Source organism: Vanacampus margaritifer, chromosome 14, assembly GCF_051991255.1.
Source record: "Vanacampus margaritifer isolate UIUO_Vmar chromosome 14, RoL_Vmar_1.0, whole genome shotgun sequence".
Lineage (NCBI taxonomy): Eukaryota > Metazoa > Chordata > Actinopteri > Syngnathiformes > Syngnathidae > Vanacampus > Vanacampus margaritifer.
Window position 1 is genome coordinate 2,567,159 of NC_135445.1, and position 25,642 is coordinate 2,592,800.

General features: G+C 40.5%; 1 protein-coding gene across 14 annotated transcripts in view; it reads right to left on the reverse strand.

Moving 5' to 3' along the window:
- The window catches only part of dab2ipb (DAB2 interacting protein b), a 76,055-nt gene that overhangs the window by 18,358 nt on the left and 32,055 nt on the right, over positions 1-25,642 (reverse strand). For 8 of the 14 annotated variants that reach the window (XM_077586264.1, XM_077586263.1, XM_077586261.1 and 5 more), the window contains 2 exons: positions 21,705-21,838; positions 15,593-15,711 (listed from right to left, as the gene is read on the reverse strand). In XM_077586264.1, the coding sequence (XP_077442390.1) occupies positions 15,593-15,711; positions 21,705-21,838 (253 nt within the window). Of the gene's footprint in view, positions 1-6,639; positions 7,015-15,592; positions 15,712-18,212; positions 18,354-21,704; positions 21,839-25,642 lie in introns of those variants that run through there. The other 6 variants (XM_077586262.1, XM_077586269.1, XM_077586272.1 and 3 more) reach the window with 3 other exon arrangements.

Below are 25,642 nucleotides of genomic sequence, written 5' to 3' on the forward strand. Positions count from 1 at the left end.
AACGGCATTTAAAAAAAAAAAAAAGTTACAGATGCAAAGTCCTTCATGGACCGGCAACATTTTTTCCCCCCACAACTCCCGAGATTCCCACACCCAGGATGAGCTCTCAACACAAAGGCACACTTACACCCTGCTGCTGAACAAATGAAACATGGTGCGGCGGAGTCTCTCCAGGACGGAAGCGCGACTCCCGCGTCGCTCTCGTGGCTCGCATTCCTCAAAAGCAGATGTCGCTTGTTTGTTTTTTTTTTTCTTACGCTTTTTGCCGACCTGCGCTACAGCGAGTCCTGGGAAACGCAACGGGAGAGCGTCTCTGCTCCTCTGAGCTCCCCAAAGGATGTGCGTTGCTAGCAACATAACACTCCTCTCAACATTTAAAAAGACAGCGCTCCAAATGGCTGGGAGTTGACGAGGTTGGGGAAAAGCAAGCTGGGAAAATGCTCTGGATTTTACAGGCTGCGTGAATGACTGACATCACCGTAACAACGCGACATGTGCTCGTGTCTATAAAAATCGTGAGCTAACGCTTACTTTCAGCACAACAGGAGAAGTGTGAGAAGTGAGTGTCGGGTGTTACATTTCACAAACCTGTCCCGGTTTTCTGTTATACCATTTCACACAGCTGTTGTCCCATATGGAAAATGCCTACTACTACTACTACTTTACACTTGAAAGAGAGTAAAATAAAGATTTTGAGAAAAAAAAGTCACTCAAGGGTTGAAGAACGAACTTACAAACTTCAGCTTGGGAGACTGCCACACTACCACCTGAGCTATGACCGTCCTACTGTTTGTGCATCTCCAAGAGATCAAAGGCATCGTTTTTGGTCTCTTGGAGTTCGGAAGATTCCAGCTGACACGAGCGCTATACTAACACAAAGCAAGAACCGCGTGCGTAACTCAGAGAGTAGATTGGCTGCCTCCCGAGTTGAAGGTCGTGAGTTTGTTCTTCCACCGTTGAGTGACTTTTCCCCCCAAATTCTTTATTTTACTTCTTGTAGTGTAAATATTACTCTAAAACTGAGTCTATTTTCCCCCACTCTAAATAGAGTAAATAAATTTACTCTACAGAATTTACTGCGTAGTAATCATGTTTTTTAATTGGTAGGCATGCTTGTTTGTGAAATTCAAAAGATTTCGATCAGGAGGTGAATATCAGCTTGTCACGTCGAAATTCTGATAAATTTAGGCATCTTACGGGACCTTTTTTGGGTGATTGTGTCTCGACTTTGATCAATTTCTTCAGCAAAAGGGGTCAGCTCAAACTGCTCCCAGTCTGGCTGCTAGCTATGTGACAGACAATCTCCCAAGGACATATATGGAGCGCGACTCAGCCTGGCAGGAAGTAGGTCCCCTCCCTCCTTGGTTCCGCCGTAGCAGGAAACAGACGGGGAAAAACATGTCCGGAGAGCTAGCCATGGTAAATTACAGCTTTTTGGCGTGGCGGGTAAACACACGCCAGCGTGGAATAGTGGCCGGTTAATAGTTAACTGCATGGGCCCGCCTCGGGAGAAGGGTGGCGTAAGGGGGCTTTCCTCATTCCGGGCACCGCTTGTGATGATGTCATAGCTCACAACGGGTTTGTTTGGAGTGCAGCTGCTGGGAAAATTCAACACGGGGCCAGATATTGACATAGTGCTATAGTTACTGAAAACAAAATAGCTATAATTAAAAAATCATTTTTGTATTTTTTTTTTTTAAATATAAATGAGTGAGAGAAAAATCCATTTGATATTAATTACCGTGAAAATGTCCGTAATTGCTTTTCAAGTTAATTTGTTGTTCTGCTTAAATAAACATACATACAAACAAGTATGAAATGGAATAGAAACCAGACTATATCTTATCTTATTCTGCTGTTGTTCCACATGACCTCCAGCCCCCATAAATAATCAATAAATAGTCAATAGTGTTGGCTTCCGGTTCCTGCCTTTGCTAGCGTTAACGCTCAATCGTGGCCGAAGACGACATTTAATCCTCAGGATGGTTGGAGGTAAAAAAAAACAACTAAAGCTTCAGCGATTGCAATGCTAGTATCCAGTTGCTTGTCAATCAGATCAGTGGACGTGAAAGCAAAGCGTCTCCTCTACTGCGTTGAATGCTGCTGCAACGTCTCATGTTTATGGGATGGCATACAGTGTCGTTTGTAATCTAGATTTAAATGCGTCCACGCTCGGGCTGATTTATTCCATTTGCATGCAGCATAACAGCTAAATGCCGCTTCGCCATGTTTGCTTTGAACTCTGGACTCCCCGAATTGGCTCAAGTATGAAGACCTCAGAGCCCTACTTTGCAGGTTTCCCAAAAGTTTTGTTGGCCCCTTTTTGAGTGAAGACTGTAAATTGTCCACGTGCGATTAATATTAAGAACATGAGTGTGAACGGTCATTTGTGTCGTCAGTTCATTGCAGACTCCAAATTGTCCACGTGCCCTGCGATTGGCTGATGACCAGTCCAGGGCGTGCCCCACATAGCCAGAAGTCTGTTTCATGTGATTCTAAATTGTCCGTAGATGTTGATTGTACCGGGTCTCTCTAGCATGAAGACAACTGCGATCTCGTTTGCCCACGACTCTAAAGAGGACAGTAAGAGTTTTAGAAAATGGACGGCTGCATTTTGAGGCCAATTATACAGCGTACATAGAATGCTCCTAGAAGGCTGTTGCATAACCACAGCGGTCATGCGGAAACCAACACCGTCGCGATGTCATTACGGCACCGGGCTCTCCACCTTCTCTTCCTTCATTTTTTTTGCTTTGTCACTCGCATCTCACGGGGTCCTCATTTGACGTCCCACCTCGCTGCCATCCCGTTTCCCTCTCAAGCCCCGACCTGAGACGCGATCGCATCTGAGCCCCGCGTCCAACTAAGCGTGCCATGTAAGCATTTAGATGGTTAACATCCATTTGTGAGCATACAAGCGTTTTCTCACGCACTCACACCGCCCCAACCGCCGCGCACTCCCCCCACCCTCAGGCTGGCGCCGTGGAGGGGGGGAGGGGGGTTTGTCAGAGGGGGGCGTACTGCATACAAATAAAAACCGACACAAATGTTAGCTTCCAGGGGAATCAATGCCATGATATGACTGGTAAAAAAGTGCAGGGACGCGGCAAAGACCAAGTCGCTGAATCAGCGGTTTCCCAACTGGGGTCAGTGATCTTAAAATAATTAGCTACAAATTAGGTTGGTTTCCAGAAAAAGATACCACCATATCTGGACATGCGCCTCAATAAAACAAACAACTTACTCCTCCCTACCATAGCTTTGGGACAAAAGCTAAATCTGACATCACTGCAGGACTAAAGCACAGTCGCAGGGCATGTCCTCTGAATGCGTGAAAAACGACTTAGGCTAGCATTTTATGCCTACACATCTATTTGAGTTGCAAAAATATATTCACTAAATCCTCCTTGCAGTGGCTGGAATGTATCCACCCGGCTCGTCACGGGGTTTTTCCACGCCACTATGAGCGGCGCTTAGTTGCAGCTAGATCGTGAGCTCACAGTGTTAGGGCTAGCACTAATAACTAAGCAACTGACAATTGCGCTGGATAACCACTGGGGGCACAGTTTTAGTGTTTTAGAGAATAACAGAAAAATATGTGGGTTTTTTTCTTAACCTTACAAACTATTTTCTGCTCTAAAATATGATTTTTTTCCCCTTGAACGTAAGAAACTTTTTTAAATTACTGCACATGGTAGTTATTAGGGGTGTAAATCTCTCCAATCAAGACGATTCGATTCGCATCTGGATACATGCGGTGCGATCCGATACAAAGGCGGTTCGATTTTAAAATGGAACGATTCGGTTTGGTTCGATTCAGTAGGATTCCGATTCGATTCGGTGCAACGATTATTTGATTACTTGACGAGTCAACTGCCAAATTAATTTATAATTATTTTGACACTTTATTAATTGTTTGAATATATTGTTTAATTTAAAATGCTCTAAATCTCATAATTTGCACATTTGCAAACATATGCTTTTATTTTGGAAAACAGCGATCAACATTTTTGCAAAGGTCCGACATGTTACAGACCAAATTAGTAAGTATCAGTCTTTTAAAATGCTATTTTAACATGCATCTGAAATCAAGGCCAAAAGTTGTTTTTTGTCAGTTAAAGATGTTTTTCTGTTTTTGTTTTTTTACCAGGCAGCTTTTGCGTAAGAGAATTGCCCTTGCTTCAAGCATTTATGTAAAAATCTCAAATAAATAAATAAATAATGAAGTATTATAACTGATTATTGAGTTTTTATTACTAGGTAAGTGAGAGGTGACTGCACAAACCAAATGGTCAAATTCGGCCCATTATCTCCATATATAACATTTTCCTTAAATTCATCCAGACCTGCTACTTTTAAGTAGAAATACCGTAAACTCGTTTTTAAAAATTTGCCATTTTGTTTAAATTACGAATAGATCTCTTTATTTTGAGTACAGTATTTGCATTGCACATGGTTATTCACAGTAGCTTCCTTATAGCAGCGACAAACTAATCCATTACAGTATAACTTGACCTTACAAGCAATTCCCCCCCCCCTTTTACACGGAAGACTGCACCATCTTCCTCCTGCAGCCTGATTCCAAGTGGAATCGAGCCGGGACTGAGACGCAGCAACATGCAACCGGTAATCGGAGATAAGAAAAGAAAGTCAGCCACTCGGTTTGGACAGAGGGAACAGGACTCGACCTTTAGACTCAACTTTTAGCACCGCAACGGCGTATATATTTATATAACGAGCGACACTGACGAGGGAGCCAAAAGGAAGCAATCGTAGCAGGCGCAGAATAGGCAGATTGATTTGTGATTATGACAGATTTGGAGGTTCTATCAGAGGTGTGAAGGCCTGGCGTGTAAGGGAATAGCAGAAAGCGGGTCCCGAGTGTCATATTTAACAACAAAGACTCACTTCGACTGTGCTGCAAGAAACGGTCCTACAGTTATTTTATGTCACAGCAGACTGCTTCTGGAGGGCCATGTCAGCAATGTCCTGCTTTGTTGAGTTCTCTGTGAACAGGTTTTTGCTGTAGTGTTAGCAACTAGAAACAAGATATGATCATATTAGGACTTCTTGAAAGATGAAAGACGGAACGGTCATCTGGTTTGCTCCGGTATGACCGAAATAAGTCATCGTGTATCGCGTCAGTGAGTTGTGTGTGAAAGGCAAAGGGGACTAAAAATTCTAGTTTTAGCGACAAGCAACCGGAACAAGATGTGACTTCATTAGAAAGCCTCTGAAGATGGTGGTCCGTTGGTTCGCTGCAGTACCAGGTATCTAAAAATGGAACGTTCAACAGGTCTGATCGGGTATGACGAAAATAAGTCATCGTGTCTCGCCTCGGTGGGTTATGTGTGAAAGGCAAAGGGGATTTTGTGGAAACTCTTCACAAAGGATGCTAGTCTTAATGACTAGCAACCGGAACAAGATGTGGCTTCATTAGAAAGTCTCTGAAGATGGTGGTCTGTTGGTTCCCTGCAGTACCAGGTATCTAAAAATGGAACGTTCAACTGGTTTGATTAGGTATGATGGAAATGTGTCATCGTGTTCCACCTCGTTGGGTTCTGTGAGTAAGACACAGGCTACCATCTCACAACTAGATAAAAAAAAAATTGGTTGTCTCCAGTAACACATAGAGGACAAAACTACGATGGAAACATGCCACTGTGTCATTGGGTTTTGTTTGAAAGGGACAGAAGATGATTTGTGAAATTCTTCATGCCAGATGCTAGTTTAAGCGACTCGCAACCAGAACACTATGTTAAAAACTATGGTAGTCTCTTAAGATCGTGGTCCGTTTGTGTGGTTTGTCTACAGTACCACAAGTCTGAAGACAGAACTTCATGTGGTTTGCTCAGGTTTGACGTAAATGAATCATTGTGTCCTGCTTCGTTTGGTTCTGTGTGAAAGGTGCAGGCCATTTTTGCTGTGTGAAAGAGACCAGCGCCACCATAAGATGCAACTACGTAAGAAAGTCTTTCAAGATTGTGGTTTGTTTCTATCAGTTTTCTAGAGTGCCGTGTTCAGTATCTAAGGAGGGGACAGTTGAAAATGTCCAAGTGTGTTGGGTTCTGTGTCAAAGGTTTAGCTAAATCTATGGACATTTTACATGACAGAGGCTCATTTTATCAACTCGCAATCGCTAGAAGAAAGTCTCTCAAGATTGTAGCAGAGGTCTAAGAACAGAACATTCACATGGTTTTCTCAGGTATGATTGAAACAGTCATCCAAACCTTTGGAATCAGGAACACAAGAAAAGTTGTCCGAAAATAACAAACGGAACGTCGCAATCCACAAATGCACGAGTGACTCATCATCAGTGCCCAGACAAAAAAAACGTGACTAACCACCAAGAGTATCACCAGTAATGTCGTCCCTGCGGACACAACGCGACGTGTTGCGCCCCTCGGCCCGTTAGCACCTCTCTGGGAACGGATAGCAACACCCTATCGGCTGCAGAGAAATCTCTCTTTCGCCTCTACCGGAATCAAAAACAATCCCTCCCATGCAAGGGAGGCCTCTTAGGAATTTCAGGGAATTATGTAATAAGGACGCACGTCTACACAGACAGGATGCAGTCCCTCCCTGAACAAACACCCAAAAGCAATCCAACGGCACGTGAAGCGGCGGGATGGAACTCACCATGCATCGTCAGAATTCCACAGAGCGAGCGAGCGACTGCGAGGCTGGACAAGAGGAAGAGGGGATGCAGGGCGAGAGAGAAAGATAGATAGAGGGGGGAGGAGGAGAAGAAGAACCCCCGTGAGGCAGGGATGGATGCTTTTATGTTTGTTCGTCTCCCCCCCTCTTGTTGCTCGACTTCCTCCTCCCTTGCCTTTCCTGATCCAGTTGAGAGCTACGACGACTCCCTCCGGTCCCGCGTCTACATGCCCCACTTCCCCGGCTTGGGTTCGGGGTGGGGGGTGGACGACGGCGGTTTGCGTTTCCCCTTTGTCCTCCCGTCCGGCTCGACCTCTCCCTTTCTCTGTCAGTGATTGACTGCACCTCCCCATCGCTGTCTCCTCATGCGGGGAGGAGCCTGGCTGTGGTGTACATGCAGGAGGAGAGGGGGAGGTGGCGGGGGGAAGGGAGGGAGGGTGTGTTCTATCACATGGATGTGTGTGTGTGGTGCAGGCCAGCTCATAGACGTATGTACATTGAAGGGCTCTTTGTGCATTGGAATGCACATCTGCGCCATATTGGATGTGGCAGAGTGACGATTGGCTTATTTATTTGCATTATGGGGGATGCGTTCTAGACCCAGCGACCTGATATAGGCACCATAGACCAGTGGTGTCCATTTTTTCTAGATATGCAAAGACACAAAGATGAAAATACACAAATAAATTTATAGCTAAAATAGTGTCAGAATTTCTGTGGTAATACCGTTTCAGAAACAAAATGGTTTCCTCCACTTTCTGCTTATTCTCACAGTCAGTCACTCCCTGCTGAAGTTTGCTGTAAAAGTGACACGTAAACCAAACATTGGATTTATAAACACTGAAATGTTCTAACAAATGCTTAGTAGCTTAATGCTAACATAGGATGTGAAACTTGATGTGAAAACAGACATTAGCATAGATGTTGCGGTAATTAGCATCCTTCAAACTGCCGGTTGAACAACAAAAACGGATCTTACAGCAAATACTAAAAAAAGAATAGTTTCATTGATACAGTAATTTATTGAAGCACACTCTTTAAACACTATAAGTGCGCTTGAACACAAGAAAAGTTTGCTAGCATAAAATGTATAGAAAATACTTTTTGTAATGAAGTATGTGTGTTATACACATTAGTCTACTCGTACAGGTTTTTTTTTTTTTTGGCTATGGGTGAAATTTCATGATGGATTTGACCTCCACGCACTTGAAAAATGTATTTACTTTTTTTATTCACAACAGGTCTATAATCCTTGAAAATGTCCAAGGACGTACACTTGTTTGCTTTTCTGTGACTCTTCCAGTGTTTCTGTATCTCTATGGCAACCGTTCATGAGTTCATCTGCCACATGCAATGTGGCTAAGCCACTGATTGAGCTGCTCTATGTATGTGCATCTATAGGCCAGCATAGCCCCGCCCCCTTCCCACCCTCCTCTTGTGGCTCCACTGGTGCTCTTTGTCCTGTCAGCTGTGGTGCAAGTTGCATTGCTGTCCCCCCAGTCAGCTGTTGTTGTTCATATTCAGTGGGACGCAAATTATCTAGGGCGAATGATTAAGCGGTTAAAAAAAAAAAATGGAGGGGGGACAGGGTGGGGTTACTTCTAGGAGCACCACTAATGAACCAAGTGCAGCTGGTGAGAGCTCCAACCCCAGCTATTGGCTCCCTGCACGTCTGTGCAGAATGATGTCATCAAACATGACATCATTCACACCATTCTTCTGCGGACAAACAGTATCAACACGCACGCCAACACAAAGTAACCGACCAAAGGGGTGAGGAGGAGTAAAAAAAACACCCAGTAGGTTATCATGACTTTTTGATTGTGCCCCCGCTATGTTGCAGATTTTTACGCGTTTGTTTTTAAGGCCTATTATTTTGTGTAGCATTCAGTGTAGTACCAGTTTGTGCCACAAACATGCCAGGCAGCGCTGAGCTCTACCAGATGACGTTTTGACATTTTACATTCTCACAGAGCAAAAAATATGTTTTTGTACGTGTTGCTGCTCCATTTCTGTTTAAGTAGCAGTTGTTTGAAGGTTTAAAATAACCATAACATCTACGCTAATTTTAGTTAGTCCAAAATTGAGTTAGTAGCAGTTGTTTGAAGGTTTAAAATAACCGTAGCATCTATGCTAATTTTAGTTAGTCCACTTGTTTTGAATTATATGTTAGCATTAAGCTAGCTGACGTTTATGGGACAAAGTCTTACCGTCTTGTGCTGTTTTTTCCTCACAAGTTTTTTTGGGGGCTGAGTGTTTGTACAGAAATGATAACTTTTGTAAATTGGTCTGCGAGTAAAAGCATTTTCAAGTGACTGCATTGTTGCTTCAGACTATTGAAAGAAAGAAAAAAAACCTCTGTGTTACTTTTTGTGTACAGAAATCAGAGGATATTCTCTTTTGGCCACTCCGAAAAATGTTAACTTTTGCAAACACATGTTTTTAAAATTATGTTTTTTTGAGGTTTTTTGCACTTTACTTTTTGTGTACAAAATTTGTAAGACGTTGTTTTGGCTGCATATTTACCCAAAACATGCTAACAAATTTTAATAGGTGTGAAACAATATGAGGCTATTTCAAATGTATTGGTTATCAGTTTTGAGTTTTTGTAGCTCTGTTGCCAAAATGTGTCCTCTGAGCTCCAGCTGGCTCGTAGCGTAGGCAGCTGGATGCGGCGGTTGCTGTAAAGAAACACGGATAAATTTAATTACACAAAGTGTTTTTTTCAGCAGAGGAAAAAGGCTGAAGAAATTTCAACCTTGAAACGCTCTTTGCTGCTTTATCTCAACTCCGCAAACACACTAACTAACTTGTTGTGTAGCAACAGGGCCGAATAGTATTTAAGAATACTGATTGAATTGAATCTTTGGCTTGCAGACGCAGTGTGAATTCATTTGGATTATTATTTTTCCAATCAAAATTAACATTTGCAATGAAACCCGATAAGCGCAGGCTTTGGATAACGCTATGGGATTGTTTTGCATGATTAGTTTAATTCCTCTAAAGCGGAGGTAAGCAAAGGTTTGTGCTGTGGGGTCACATTTTTTTTTAAAAACAAACAAATGGGCCAGGTCATTTGTAAATTTGAATGATGTATTAATATATGGAAAATTGTTTATTTCTAATATTAGTGATTATTTATGATTAATTAAGCACTTATGTGATAACCCAAATAAAGCAAAAGCAAAAAAAATTAAACTAAGCAGTAAATGGCATCAAGTGGATGCAGGTTAACTGAACCTTGTGCCATCTAGTGGATGACCATTTCATTGTTTTGCCTGTCACTTTACGTAACAAAGATTACTGTTGTAGATGAATATCAATTAAGTGAAATTGGGCCAAACCCCTTACAGTGGTCGCCAACTTGTGACATTCTTAACTTTCAAATTTTTTTGGGTTTAGATCTTCCTCTCGGAATCTGTGAATCTGGGTTTAAAAGGAGGTTTAAAAAGACACGGGGTCCCAGAAGGGGAAGGATGAGAGATAAGAGCGCCGTTTGAAGGCTTCATAAATGCTCGATCACGACAACAGCCCCGTCGCTCTTTGAAGGCTGTCATGGCGATACGGAATCTCATCGCATTTTAATGATGATGATGAAAGGCCGTGTTCCGATTTTGCTATGACACACTACCCACTATATGTAGAGTTCACCATTTTGAAAAGTTGTTAGAATTCTTAGCGAGTATAGATTAGCCTCTCTCTTTCATGTATATTTGGGCCAGAACAATATTTGGCAGAAAAAAATTCTGATGACTGATCAATCAGACGATTATGTTAAAAAACAGTTTTGGTTCCTTACAACAATAACAATACGAATTACAGGCTTAACATTTGTACATTTTGACAATACTCTAACCCTTAGTATTTTTTAATTTTCTGAGACAGAAAAATTGGTGTCTTTCTTTTATGTTATAATGTAAAATTCTGCCATTTTTTTTTTTTTGGGGGGGCTGATTTTGCCATTTTCTAAAGAGCAAATGTCAACTAATTATATAGGCTGGTAAAATATCTTGGCTTCAATGTATCCTTGCAATGCATCTTGAAAAGTAGGGAACAATTGATGAATGCATTTCATTGGTATCGGAAAACAAACAAAACACTCATCTTAAAACAATACAATGCAATTTGTTTAATACGTATTATGGAAAGCTAACATTGACCTGAGTAGTGTGCGGAATCTATTTTTCATTTGACTGATGAGTGAACTAGAAGAACAAAAAAAAAATCCTCTAAAATGGCTGGCAGTGAATGTTAAGACCAAGAAGAAGAGGCAGGGAAGGTCCCCAACGAGTATTAATATTTGTTGTTCCAAGAGCTGAGCGATTATAGGCCTTTTAGTGTGACAGCTATGCTAATTTCTGCTAGCCTGTCTAAGATGTTTCATATTATATGTTAGCATTAAGGTACTTTAAAAATGGCAAATGTAGAAGTCTAAGTATGATCTATTGCAGATATTCACCTACGGTCGGTGGGTCTGCAGTGCATCCCCCGTTTAACGTTGTCACGAGTGGTCGAAATATGTCGTGGCTGTGCAGTGGTGTGCGGTTGAGGACGGGGCGGCCCACAGCATTGACGAGGCTCTCGGTATTCCCATCACGCTCGCGGCTCATCCATTACAGCTCATTAACCCAACAAGCGAATGAAAGAGTGGAGTGGAAGAAGAAGCTCAAAGACGATCCCGGTGGGCTCGGACATCAACACGGACGGATGGGCGCGCAGGGCGCCAATGTCCGTTTTATACTTGTGGCGTCCTCTATGAAATCTTGAGCAAAAATGTGGCGCGGTAGGCAGCGTAGGGCTGTCACGAACAAATCCTTATGGGGTCGATTATCCTAGCGATTATTCCATCGATTACTCGGGTAATCAAGCTGCAACTGTCGATTATTCTCCGTCACATTTCTCACAATAATCACGCAACTTTTCCACTCGCGCTCAATCACTGCTTGGCGATGTGTTGATAAGAGTCCCAGGCAAAAAAAACTACGTAGAGCTGAGTCGGTGTCAGAAGCTGAGACAAGTTTAACTGGGAAAAACACATTTATGGGTCGACCAATTTTTGCGGTGGACTTCACGAGTTAGCCCATTTTATTGCCTGATAACAAACATTTAAAAAACGTGCAAAATTGTTATCGCTAAAATGGTCATCTGTACTACTTAGATTTTTTTTTTTTGTACAAAGTAAATCGAATTTTTAGGTCTTGAGTTAGCATAGACCACCGAGAATTCGCTTTCTTGCTGATTTACAATTATTTCCACATGAATGAAAATGTCTCGTAATTAGCCCAGCAGTGCTAAAAAGACGACCAGATGGTGCGGAGCAGATGACAGGAAATATAAGAGAAACCTTTTCAGACGTTTTCAAGTCTGGACACACTTGACAGCGCAGTGTCTTAATAAAATGGCACAGTCGGCCACGAGCTATCCGTGGATGACAGCTTACAACGTTGTTTACGGAAACAGCGAAAAAGAAAAAAAACGTCGACAAATAAAGAGGAGCGTGTCCTTGGCAACGCGATGAGCTTAGAAAGACTCAAAAAACGTCTCACAGCAAGACGGCAAGAATTAAGGCTTGAATCGCTCTTAGTTTCAATTTCCTTTCAGAAACTGACTATGGCCTTTTGTAAAAAAAAAAGAAAAGAAAAATAAATTATTAGCATACTAAACTTAAAGCATCTTCGGTGTTTAGAAAAAGGTACGCTAGGCTCAGTCTTCACTCAACATTCTAAATTGTATTAATCAAAACATGAATTGAAGCCTTTATTGCCTTTTATGGTGTCAAAACATGTTTACGAACGTGCGCTAGCGTCACTGAAGACTAAATTGTCTGACATTTTCACCATTTTTTTTTTTTTTTACTAAAGACAAATTTTCTCTCAATGTTTACATAAAAATGTACATTAGCTTTGTTGAACACTAACTTGCTTCCAATGTTTTCAAAAAACATCCACATTTGTTTAATTGAAGACCCAAATAATACATTTACAATTAATTATAGAGTATGTTGTTGTTTTTATGAAAACGTACTTGTATTTAATTTCCAAAAATGTCTGATGAAAATTGTCAACAAAAAACATACGCTAGGTTACATCAACATCAAGTCAACATTAAATAAGGCGACATCATTCTTAAGTCAGTACTTCGAATGTGTGACAAAAACTTGCATTCATTGAAGTAAAGATGTTTAAGAAAAATGCACATTAGTTTTGTTGAAGACTAAATTGCCTTTGATTTTTCTGAAAAACACAAACATTAGGTTTATGATAAACATGAATTGAAGTTTTTCTCTGAAAACGTGTATTTAAGTAAATTCTAAAATGTACATTAGGCTACGTCAGCTTCAAGTCAACATTAAATAATCAATTCTATCAGGTATCCTTCTAAAGTGGCCACAATAACACAAAAATCCAGATGTGCATGGGAAGGGTTAATAGGGAGCGGTGGGGAGGTTTGATCCTGTATATTGCGGTCACAGCACCTGGGGATGTTTGTTTACACAATTTAATAACTCCAAATGTCATCACTTTATTGGATGTACGGACGGATGTGGCACCTCCACCAAAAGCCGAGCGACCCCAGCGTACCGCTCACACACACACACACACACGCTCTGACAGCGCCACCTGTTGACACGACTCCAGTCTTTGCTAGTCCTGTGAATAGAAGCTGGGTTTGTGCAACTGTTTTGGAAGTTTACAAAAACAGGGATAAAAAGGGACATTGAAGACAAAATAGGTTTTGCACATTATGCTCATTGGAAATCATTTAAAAAAATAAGTAAAAATTATTATTATTTTTTTTTTAATTGCTTTAAAAAGTTTGAGGCAAACGTATGTTAGGTTAATTGCTTCAAATTGTCATTTTCCATTTTTTAAATGTTAGTGAATAATCGAAATGAAAATGTACGTGAACGTTTGTTTTAATGAAGACTCAAAAAGGGTCAGATTTTATGAAAAAGTTTCTAGGATAAAATTTGATATTTTTGAGAAAAATGTACATTTTCAAGAAATAAATATTAGTTTGATTGACACTTGTAGTGTACAACTTGTGTTTCATTGTTACTCAAAATATTGCATGCACACTTAAGCAATAATTTCTGACAGTGTTTAACACAGGATTTTCAATTCATCATTTCCTTTGGGGGGGGGGGGGGGGTGCGTGTGTGTGTCTGTGTTGTGCTAAATATAGAAGTGTCCAGTGACTGTCCAGCCTCTGATTATCATGGCTGAATATTTCATTTTGGGAGTCCAGCTGCTTTTAATCTGCAGCTCGCTCCTTCAAGTCGTCCTCGGGGGGTTGGGGTGCTGGTAAAAACACACCCTCGGCCAATATGATACACAGTTTCGTAGGGGAGGGAGCGGTGGTGGGTTATGAATAAGTATTACATGTGCAATTTAACAGCTCCCTGTACATACTGGATTTTTTTTTCCGGGTATGAAATTCTCTCCCTCTCTCCTCCCACGTTTCATCATCTACCATGGACCCCCCCCCCCCCCCTCCATCCCCGACCACCACGATCGGCACCCCGTGGGGGGATGCCGACTCCTCTCGCAGTGCGCCGCACTCACATTCTGTAACCATCCCATTTCCCAGCATGGGAGAAAGATTCCCGGGGGAGTTTCATCATCTGGCTTCCTTTAGGAGGTCGCAGTGCCGTACATAGTATGAAAGGGGGGCAAGCGGGCAGTCGCAAGTAGTAACATTTTGCACTGACAGGATTTTTTTTTTGAATGGCAAATTGTAAGTAAAATGTACATAACGCATAAAGTCTAACATTCTTTATGATCAATATTTAGATTTTTTTTTCGTTTAAATATTTTCTACAAATTATTAATATTTTTTATTATATTTCTGAAAACGTAATGCATTTCTCAAATTAAGTTTTCTTTTGAGTAACCCTAAACCTAATCTTAACACCATTTTGTAGAAAAAAGTTTTTTTTTTTTTAAAGATACATGTGCAGTTTAAAAAGGTAATATTAATTTTTTTTCTGCATCATGCATGCTCCACCAATGCCCAGATGAGTACGACGAGCCCTGACTGTTTTACTCTGACTGCACCTGTCAGCTTTTATCTTCCCTTTATAGTAGAGTGTGAGGACCCTGCACATTCCCCAGTTTCTTTGGGGAGGGGCGGAGTTTTTCTTGCCTCATTTGAAGTGATGTCTTCGCTTGTGGCTGTCGCTAAAAGATCGTGCACGTACTCGTACCATGAACGAGCCTAACACAGATGCTGCAGTTAACGCTTTGGGCAAGGGGTGCGAGTCGCGAGTAAAAACAGTGAAAAACTGCACAGAGATCCTTTAAAGAAAAGTAGTCCTATATACTGTTAACTTGACGCCACGTCAACACAGATGGGCTAATGGAAATTAGCATAAATGTTACAATAATTATAGCCTTCAAAGATCTGCTGCTTTACACACAGTGCACAACTCTATTGTCTGCCTTTCCTACACACAAAAATCCATAAAAAAAAAACACAAACCCCCAATTTTTTTTTTTAAACCAAAGCAAAAATAAAAGTATAAAAAAAAAATACAGTCAAATAATCTTTTTTCATTTAATTGTATACAAATGAGCCCCACATTTTGTGAGGGATACTAACCTCTGCTACAAATAGCAAAAAGGCGTCAAACCACTACATTTTGTCTGAATGTAATTCCTCAACTCACTTCAGCATAGTTCCTTGGCACCAAGATGCCACATGATGTCTCCAAAGCACTGCTTTTGTCCGAATGTTCCTCAATTGACTTGCTGATTCATTTTTGCTTTTTCAAACGCTCAAAAAGATAAGCAGCAGTTCCAGCACTAGGCACCATGCGGCCTTGAAACAAAAAATATTTACTGTTGTCATAAAAACACAACAAGAACCATGAACTCATGCTGTAGCATCCAACAACACTGCAGCTCTCACCTAGCTTTGTCACACTTTGACTCACCTGTCATTGTCCACGTTCCTGAAGCCCGGCAAAATGTGCCTGAAGCTGGAGTTGCGGTCCAGCTTGGGTTGACTTTTGGTACGCTTGATAGAGCCCTTCAGCCGCCGACTCAGGAAGCCCTGCAGGGGGCCAAAAAAGAACAAGAAAACTTGTTTTTTCAACCAAAAACAGCTTCTTTAAAAGCCAACAACAGGCGTCCTGTTTATTCAAACAAACATGACAGTCACTCCCTTCAACATCAGCACACACCGTTTTCCCGCCTTTGATGAGCCCCGTTTTTCATGGACAAGGTCAGGACAAGGTTAAAGACACTACCTGAACTTAAAGTGGCGCGACGCTAGCAACCATCTCCGTTATTCTAAGATCACATGTTGTGCTTCCCCGCTAATGACATCATGGGCTAGCTGTGACTGGTTACTATTCAAACACAGTAATCAGGCGCTAATTCGCCGGATATACGCCTTCCGTTCAGTTTTTTTTCCCCCTCTTCTTTGTCTGAATGCGTTTACTTTCACCCTGGCGAACATCTGCAATCGCGCTCCCCAAGCGCCCCGCCGTCGCCATGGCAACTGTCAGCTGGCATTTGGAGCAAGAAGAATATTAAGAAAAAAGACAAACTGGGCAGGATGGTGCCAGTGTTTGCTGAGACACGAGGCTGCTTTGATTTGGCGAGAGAAGCGGGGGGTTGAAAAAGGAGTGCTAATTAAATGTAGCACGTTTATGTAACCATGCGCAAATGATGACTATTTTTGTCCTGGAGTAGCTCAAAACACCTAGCTCTAAATGTATCGATTTGTTTCCTCTTGCTTTTATACGAAACGTAAGGAAAAGCTAACATAAGGCATGATTGCCATGACTGGTGATGGTGCTGTGATTACAGTCATTTCAGGACTATAAGCCACTACTTTTTTCACTTGCATTCGACCCTGCGGCTAATACAAAGGTGCGGCATATCCATCAGACCACAAGGGGGCGCACTATAAAGGAAGTGCAAGAGCGTCAGGCAGAGCAAAACAAACCAAGTGAGCCCAAACACAGTAGGAGAGAGAACGAGAGCGGGACAATTTGCGCCCTCATTATGGAAAAGAAAGTAGCGGGAACCCGGTGCGGCTTTCATGTGTAGCAAATTCCCCAAATTTAGCTAGTGCGGCTTATAGTCAGGTACGCTTTATAGTCCAGAAATTACTGTATCTGTCATTAGCAATGCTAAGCAATACCCTAAAGCCTGTGTTTCTGTTTGTTACCAGCATTATCAATAACCACTGCAATGACAATGAAATGCCCAAATAAGCAAGATAGCTTTCTTTAGCGATGCTAAGCTAAATACTAAAAAGTGAAAGAGGTTATTTTTTAGCCTGCGTTTTTGTTTGATCTCACTAACATTAAATGTAAACAATGACAACGAATTGCAGCCAAGATTAGCAAGGTAGCTGAGGTTAGTTGCCTTTAGCAATGCATAAGCAACATTGGTTATTTTTTTCACCTGCCTTTCTATTTATTGTTTCCATCAATAATGATAACAATGATATTTAATTAGGGCTGCAACTAACGATTATTTTAGTAATTGATTAATCTGTCATGCTTCAATTTTTATCCGTATATTTCAAAACAAGACATTATTTCAAATTGACAGTGCATAAAATGCTTTAACAAAGGTTAATTATGATTCAGTTACTAGTTTCGTGTGTAACGTCATGCATGTGAAGTGTAAAGTATGTGTTGCTATTTCACGTGTGCTAAAGTAACAATTGTTAGAAAGTTTATTAGCGTACGACTGTACTAGTGCGAAACGCAAAAACATTGTCATCAAATCATTTATCTTATTTGGCGCTTAGCATCGCCCGCTACTGCCTCCTCAATCTTGCTAAGGTCTTCACTCGACGAGTGAGTCTTGCTTGGTCTCACCGCAGTCTTGTTTTGTCTTCGCTCGCCCTCCTGCCGACATGTTTACCATTTCGATTGTTCTGTGACGTCCTTGCATTCTGATGTTCTTTTACACGGCGGTCAAACGACGTACCGCCGTCACAGTTGGCCCATTAAGGCACCTGTGTAATTATCCGCCAGAGACGGATAGGTCGCCCCGGGCGTTGAGAGATAATTAGAGAGCAACTTCATGACAGGCACACCAACAACAGGCCTTTTGTTTGCCGCAACAGGAACCTGTCGCCAGGAAACAACTCAAGTACGCTTAAAATAAATTGCGAAAACCGTCATTTTCCCCCCCGTAGACGAACGATCCTTAGTTATTTGCATATTTGCCACAAGGTGGCGCCAAAGCCCTCGCTAAAAACTAAGCAGTAATCGGTGTCAAAGAAGTATTGTTGAAATGACACACCCACCAAGAAAAATCCTACATTATGTTTAATCATGGTAACATAATAGGAATATTATTTAAAAATATATATATCTTTCCCTTCAGCATCCGAACAGAGTAAGCGCACCCCCGGTCCCTTGAACCGATTCGTCGTTCCCCATCAACATCTAAAGCTTTAAGGGCGACCCAGCCTTCGTACATCTCTGCAGGTCAGAGAGCTCGAAAACAAGATACGAGTTTCTAAGATTAGCGGCTAGCCTCGCTAGTTTGGCTATTCCTTTCACTGCTAGTCTTAAAGATTCATACTTGCTGTTCCTTGGGTGGATTGGAGGCGAACAACAAGTCCAACTCCTTCGCGGCTAAAATTTTATGTCCGATTCTAATTACAAGTATGTGCTAGCGAGAACTTTGTTCATCATATAGCCCAAGTCGCTTACAAGAACAAACACCAACATTGCCACACTTGTCCCTTTATGACTGGTTGCACACAACGTCCCGTCTCCAAGCACACTGTGCTATGAAACACAAGCTGAGACGGCTCGGTTTGTTGAAAAGAAACACGCGCATGACTAACTAGCTAATTACAGCAATTCTAATTAGCGTAGCAGTGAGCTGTATTTTTAGTCATTTGTTTTTATTTCTTTCGATGAAAGAAATGTCTTTATGTGAAACGGATTAATGTAGCAAAAACATTGGGGTTTGATTAAGTGACCATGACTCAGCATGCGTACACCTTCAAATAAACAAACCATAGTTGTAATCGTTTTGGATTTTTTCAATATAAAAAACAAAACTAAAATAAGTATCTTCCAAGTGTGGACAATGATGATGGCCACGGCTGAGTCTCTCTCAGTGGAGCCTCTTTCTCTAACTTTCAATCAGTCCCCGTATGGATGACTGACACCTACATTAACCCCAATCGCACCCCGGGGGGGGGGGGGGGGGGGAGGCATGCAGGGCATCGACCATGGCTGGTTGAAGGTACTGCAAAGTGCATTTAATTTGCCTTCGTCAAAAGGCGGAAACGACAGGAGAAAAAGACGTGCCAGGGGGGAAGTAACAAAGAGAAGCATGCTGATAAAATATGGGGACAGAAATAGAAATGAATTGCCTGGGTAAGAAAAAATGTGGACTGAGAAAATGACTGAGTTGAAGCAGAATAAATGGACCCTAAAGATGTTTAAAAAAAAACCTGCCAAATCATTCAATAAAACCATAAAGAACATGTTTATGCATGTACCGATAAACTAAAGATGTGTGTAGTGCTGGTAAAATAAGGCAAGTAGACAAATGCTATATGAGTCATATGCTGCCCCCTGCTGGCTTGGAGGAGCACATCTCCTGCAAATTGTCAATGCTACAATTACAAATGACTAAATAATAAGTCATAAATCAGAGGCAGTATGTGAAAAAAAAAATTTTAATTGAAAAGCTATAAATTCCAATAAAGTGTATTGTTTAGTGTAGTTTTTTTCTTTTAAACATAGTTTCAGACTTTTAAATATATATATATATATATATATATATATATATATTTAAATATATGAAATGTTTTTATATGTATATTTTAAAAAATTCAGTTTTTTTAAACAAAATAATCACAATTTGCCCCCCCCCACATCAAAAATAAAACATTTTTTTAGCTACTTTATCGTTTGAAAACAATATTTTGTCTTTTTTTTAATGCTTTTCAGGCAAATTTGAGATCGTTGTTGGACACAAATCAGCAATTACCACCCTTGCATTTATGAATTGTCCGTGATTTATTTATTTTTTTAATCTATATTAGGGAAGTAGAACTTTGAAGACAGTGGAGGAGTTTGAGTGCCGCTTCCTTTCTGAGCGTCGTCTCTACCAAACAAGGTGACGGGAAAACATTTTGACAGATTTAGCTCAGGAGCACTTTAGATGTTGCCGCCGACTCTTCCGTGAGGAGAGAGAGCACCGAGAGGGTCTTTTTTTTTTTTTTTTTTTCCTGTTAGGAATGTGCACCAAAGGCATCCCACTGTTCCGACCAGCTACAGTATAGAACTCCCGCATAACGTTTCAAAGGTTTTCCAAAGTGAATACGTATAATTAACATAGAGAAGACAGCAATATAGTCTCAGCATGATCGCATCGTTCTTGAAAAAGTCGACGAAAAATCTTAAGACGCACAGGCAAAAAAACGCTTTGCCCATCTGTTTAGTACACCTGCATCCAATTGGAGATTAAATAACAATCTCGGAAAGAAGTTTAATCTTAAATTTTTTCACATTTGTTTCTAGATTTGCATACTTCAAATGAGTCCATTCGACACAGTATGCTACTGTATACACTCTCCAGTGTTCACACTTCACCTCTGCTGTGCCTCCTGGCTCGTTTCTTATTTATGTAAATACCCGCTGCTAATTGCTAATTAGCTTCAAATTGATGACTCATCACCGAATTTTCCGCTCAATTAACCGCCTATTTGTCTAAGAAATTAAACGCGGCACTCGGCATATTGCATCAGAATAAAAATGATAAACACTATCTGTGCATGTGTGTGAGCGTTGTAGATTGACCGGCATGTGCTCGCTTGAACCGGCTTTGATGTCACGCAGCCAGAAATGAAAGCGAAATGTGCGTAGGACTTGCGCGGACACGCTCAAACCCAAACCCTCGGCGGTGAACATCAAAAAATTGCGTTTCCACTTCATCAAAGCCAGTCGGGCTCACATCGCGTCCATCTGGATGCCAGACTGAGACTCTATTTGACGGAGGCAGAGGTGGAAAAAGTACTCACATGCTGCACTTCAGTAGAAGTCAAGAGTTGGAATAGTTTTGAACTTTGCATTATAGTTTAGGGATATTGCCGATATTGGGCATTTTGACGAGTATCGGTATCAGCCTTTTTAATAAAATCTGACGGCCGATAAAAGGTAAACCTAAAACCATTTTAATCTCAGGGAACTATTTATTTAAATTTTCAGTTATTTTTTTAAGAGATGCTGCTAACCCTGGGAACCTTCTGAACCTTTTGTTTTTATTCGATATTAAAACAAAGAATTGTGAAAGTTTAAGATTTCAGGTATTTTTAAATTTGGGGAAAAAAATATTTACTGTAGAAAACTATAGAGAGCTATGGTAATTACTTGTTCAAGTTTCCATTTAACTTTTTCCCTGAACATTTTGTTAGAAATTTAAAAATATGTCAATTGTCTAATAAAACAAAACAAAAAATTTGCACATTTTGAAAAGTCTGGAAAATTGTTCAAAAAACATACTTTAAGACATTACAACTAAGTGAAGATTGGCATTTGTATTTTAAAATTTGACGTCAATATTTTTTTCCACCGTTTTACTGAAAATGAATATCGGCTCCAAATATCTGTTATTGGCCCTTAAACAAACATATTGGTCCATCTTTATTGTAGTTAGTTTTTATTTTGTTTTGTAAATTCAGTTTTAAATTGCTCTTAGACCAGGTTTGTTTGCTTTTACTACTTTTTATTTTTTCAAAAATACTTTTTTTTTTAAATTTAGTTTTTTATTAGTTTTAGATTTGTAAATAGCATTAGTCGAGTGCACAATAAAAAAAAAGGAAGAAAAAAAAAAAAGGGGGGGGGGGGGCTTCACAAAAGTATTAAGCACGAAATGGTCCTAACTAAATTTCAGTCGCTTGCATCTGCGATCTTGTTCTTTCAACGTATTCGCCATTGCAGCGGACGACAAGAAAGTCTCCTAAATGCCGGTAACTCTATTCAAGTATTAGTACTTTGTTGCTTCCCACCACGGGACAGCATAAAACAAAAAGAACCAAAAAAACAGACTCACAGTACTCACGGTGACTCTGAATGGCGTAGCGGTTGCGGCGGCAGAAGCGGACGTGGCCTCCATGGCGGGTGTGGTTTTGTCCGTCGGGCTGCCGGGCATGCTGCGTCGGCGCCCGGACCTCTCTGGAGGAGACTCTGCAAAAAACAAAACAACAGCAAATAAATCAATTAATAAAAAAAAAAAAATCGCAGAAAACTGTTTACTTTTGAATTTCGAGAACAGTTTGTATCAGTAAATTGTCAACGTGACCATAACACAAGGCCAGAAATAGGCTCCTACTTTAAAACTGTTGACAATCCTAAAAATAACACATTGCACCACCTATGGATGAACATCATAAAAATAGAAGTTTAATAGTTAAACGAAAGATAGTCGATTTGACGTTTTATGTAAAATACGTTAGCATAAAATGATCATTTAGTTTAGGCAGCTGAAATTTGTATGTAATTGAATCAATATTCAATTGCAGCGTTAATGTTCAATCTGTACATATTGTTACAGTACAATAATATTAAATGTACTTTTTTAGGAATAAATACTATGCTATTGTATTTTAATGGTAGTCATTAAGGCACTAAAGTATTTTTATGAGGTGGTACTACTGATATAGGCAATTTTGTTTAGTGTTTTTTGACACGCACGCTTTTCAAGATTTCCATACTCGTCAGCGCCACCCTGTCTGTTAGCCTGCACCGAATTAGCCGTCCGCTGTTTAACGGGCCTGCTGACGGAATAAGCGGCGGGGCGTAACTTGGCCTGGCAGACGGAGGAATCGCAGCTTCTGGCTGCGCAGCTTGCTGCCTTCCGTCGCAAAAACGCCCACCTCGCCGCCCGGCGTCAACGTAAACATGAGACGGAACAGATTTTCCTCTCCCAACACACCAGTCAGATCTCTTTTTTTTTTTTTTTTTTTTCCTGTGAGGACCATCTGGATCCGGGAGCATTTGCTAGCGTGAAAAAGTTGTTGTTGTTGGTTTTTGACTTTAATTGAAACAACATGCACACAAGCGTCAAATACATTTGAAAAAGGAGGACAACACAACACAACACGAATACTGTAACTATTTCTGAAACTTTGCTACCATGCTCCATCCACTGTATGTAATGACCAAATGACAAATCCTTCTAAATTGAGCTCATCTGTCTAGTATTGAGGTACATATTGTAATCAGAATCAATTTTCAGTCATAAAATGACTTAGACAATGTTGCATTTGAATGACTTATGGTAATGGCCTAGATCAGTGGTGTCCAAACTCGGTCCTCGAGGGCCGGTAGTCCTGCAGGTTTTTGAGGTTTCCCTGCTCCAACGCACCTGTTCCAATCAACAAGGTCGTTATCATGCTTATGCAGAGCTTGCTGATGAGCTTCAGCTGTGTTGGAGGAGAGAAATATCCAAAACCTGCGGGACTACCGGCCCCCGAGGACCGAGTTTGGACACCACTGGCCTAGATGATCCCAAAATGGCTTCTTTGAACCAAAATGGCAGACATTTCTGTGTCTTTTACAGCATAGCTTTGTGAGGCTTTTTTTGTGGGTGTAGTCATGATAGACATACCCACCAAATTTCTTGTTAGTCAAACTGACTATTTATCTAGTTAGCGGGGTTTTATGTTTCATTTCATTTCATCCAACTTTGTCTCCGTGCTCTGCTCAACACGCAATGACGAAAACTCAAACCCTTTATAATTTAGCTTTCTTCATCTGTTTTAGAATACATGATGCAAATTTATTTGCAATTAGACAAAATCTCTAGGATAAGTTTGTCTTTAAAGGACCCCTTGGAATATTAATAACTATCCTAAACGGCATCTTCAAACCAAAATGGCTGACTTCCTGTGCCTTTTCACAACCGGTGTGTAGAAACATTTTTGCGGGTCTACTCATGATACACATGCCTGACAAATTTCTTGTTAAGTGAAAACTAACTTAGGGGGCTGTTTTTTAAAAAAATTTTTTTAATTTTGTTAGTAGGGTTTTGTGTTTAAGTCCGTTTTCTACAAATGGGCCAACAAAACAAAACCAGTGACAGACAATTTTAAAGAAACACATCACGATATATCATTTTTCTTTTAAATTGCATGATATTAATGACAATTTTCTATTCTTCTCATTTTTAGTTCTAGTATCTGAACTCGCACATCCCTAAATCCTGAAAACAAAAAATGACAACATTTATTGGATATTTTAGGATATGACTGAATATTATTTGTGTCACATTTTTGGTAAACATGGCAAGTACAGCTGATGTCTCATTTCCTACTGCTACAATGCTTGTGCTTTATTACAAAAGTATTGCTTTCCAATGTATAAGCTGACGGACAAGATGATGGCAACCATCAGCTTCTTGACCATCCGGCCAATGCCGCATCCTCCTTTTCCCGCTGCTTCCTTCCTCCATTAACATTCACTAATATAGGTCACGCTGCACATTTCCTGTGCGTGGAACGCTGCACCGAGCGAGCACCAGCTAAAACCTCGGAGGCGAGGCCGACACGGGACATTCCCATTTGAAAACGACCCTAGACGGAAAAGGCTGATGGCTATGAACGAGCCCCCCCACGAAAACAAAAACAAAAAAACAAGCCATGCCGGCAACTCAAACTTTGTTAGATGACAGGAAGTTGTTAGCATGACATTGACAACGTGTTTTTAATTGAAATAATGAGCCGTGTCATTGTTTTTTTTTCTTCCTCGCCCGAGGAGATATTAGAATGGAGCCGGAATTGTGCTGAATAAACTGCCGCAGGAGATAAAGCTGTTGTGAGCCAGTTTAATGGTATTTAACAGTTGTGGGGGGTAACCAAGTACAAATGCTTCATTACTGTACTAAAGTAGATTTATCCGGTATCTGTACTTTACAAGAAAGTCTTTTAAAGAAAAATAAAATCGATATCCATACTTTCTACTGCTTGCTTGATTGTTCAAAGAAGATCAAGTGGCAGAGGTTTCCAACTAATCTCCAGTCACATTCTTTGTTCTCACAGAGCAGAGCATAAACACCTGCTGTGAGTGTTGTTGTATATTCTACGTGTATGTATTGCCGCTCCATACTCCTTTGTTTGAAGGTTATGCTAATTTCCGCTAGCCGATTTATAGCATTTCACGTTGTAGGTTAGCATTAAGCTAGTGGACAACATGCAGGTTCAGTTGAAGATTTTGGTCTTTAAATATATATATGTTTAATCCTCTTTAGTTTTACGTGTCAGGTTTCCTGTAAACTTAAACTGCACGTTAAAATGTTACCAGGATTTCAGAATATTTTGTGAAATTATTTCACAGTAAAATGCTGTAATTTCACAGTTACAACTAGTAATTTTAGAACATGGCAGATGTGAAACTACAGTATATTATTATGGTTTTACCATAATTTATTGTGAATTTACATGAAAGTAATGCAACTAGTAGCCACTAATTTACTGACAATTTTTAGTTTACTGAAACTGATGTTATAAAATAGTTTTCCAAGTGAGTGCGAGCAGACACAAATAAATACATTTAAAAGGTATGTTTAAAATAATTTAAATGTGTTTCAAGTGTGTGGGAGGGAGAAAAAAACACATTATTATTATTTTTTTTTTTTTTTTTACATGGTTTCTCCATATTGCCGATTTTGACCTATCGCGGGCAGGCCTGAAACATAATCCCGTAGTGCCAAAACCAAGTCAATCTATTCCTGCCAGTGATTTAGCTCGCCAACAATCTTGTCTTTTACGGCCCGAGGCAAATATTTGTGTCTTTTGTAGATAACCTCCTCTCTATTTGCCGCTTTTAACTGACAACAGCGCCCGCATTTCGCAGGAAAAAACAAAAGGAGAATGCCGACAAAAATCGTAAAGTCACAGAAAATGAAGGCAAAGATGTTGAAGGCGAAACGGCGTAGTGGGACGGCTGCAGTGTATATGTAAACCGGTAATGCAAAATAAAAGAGGTGTGAAA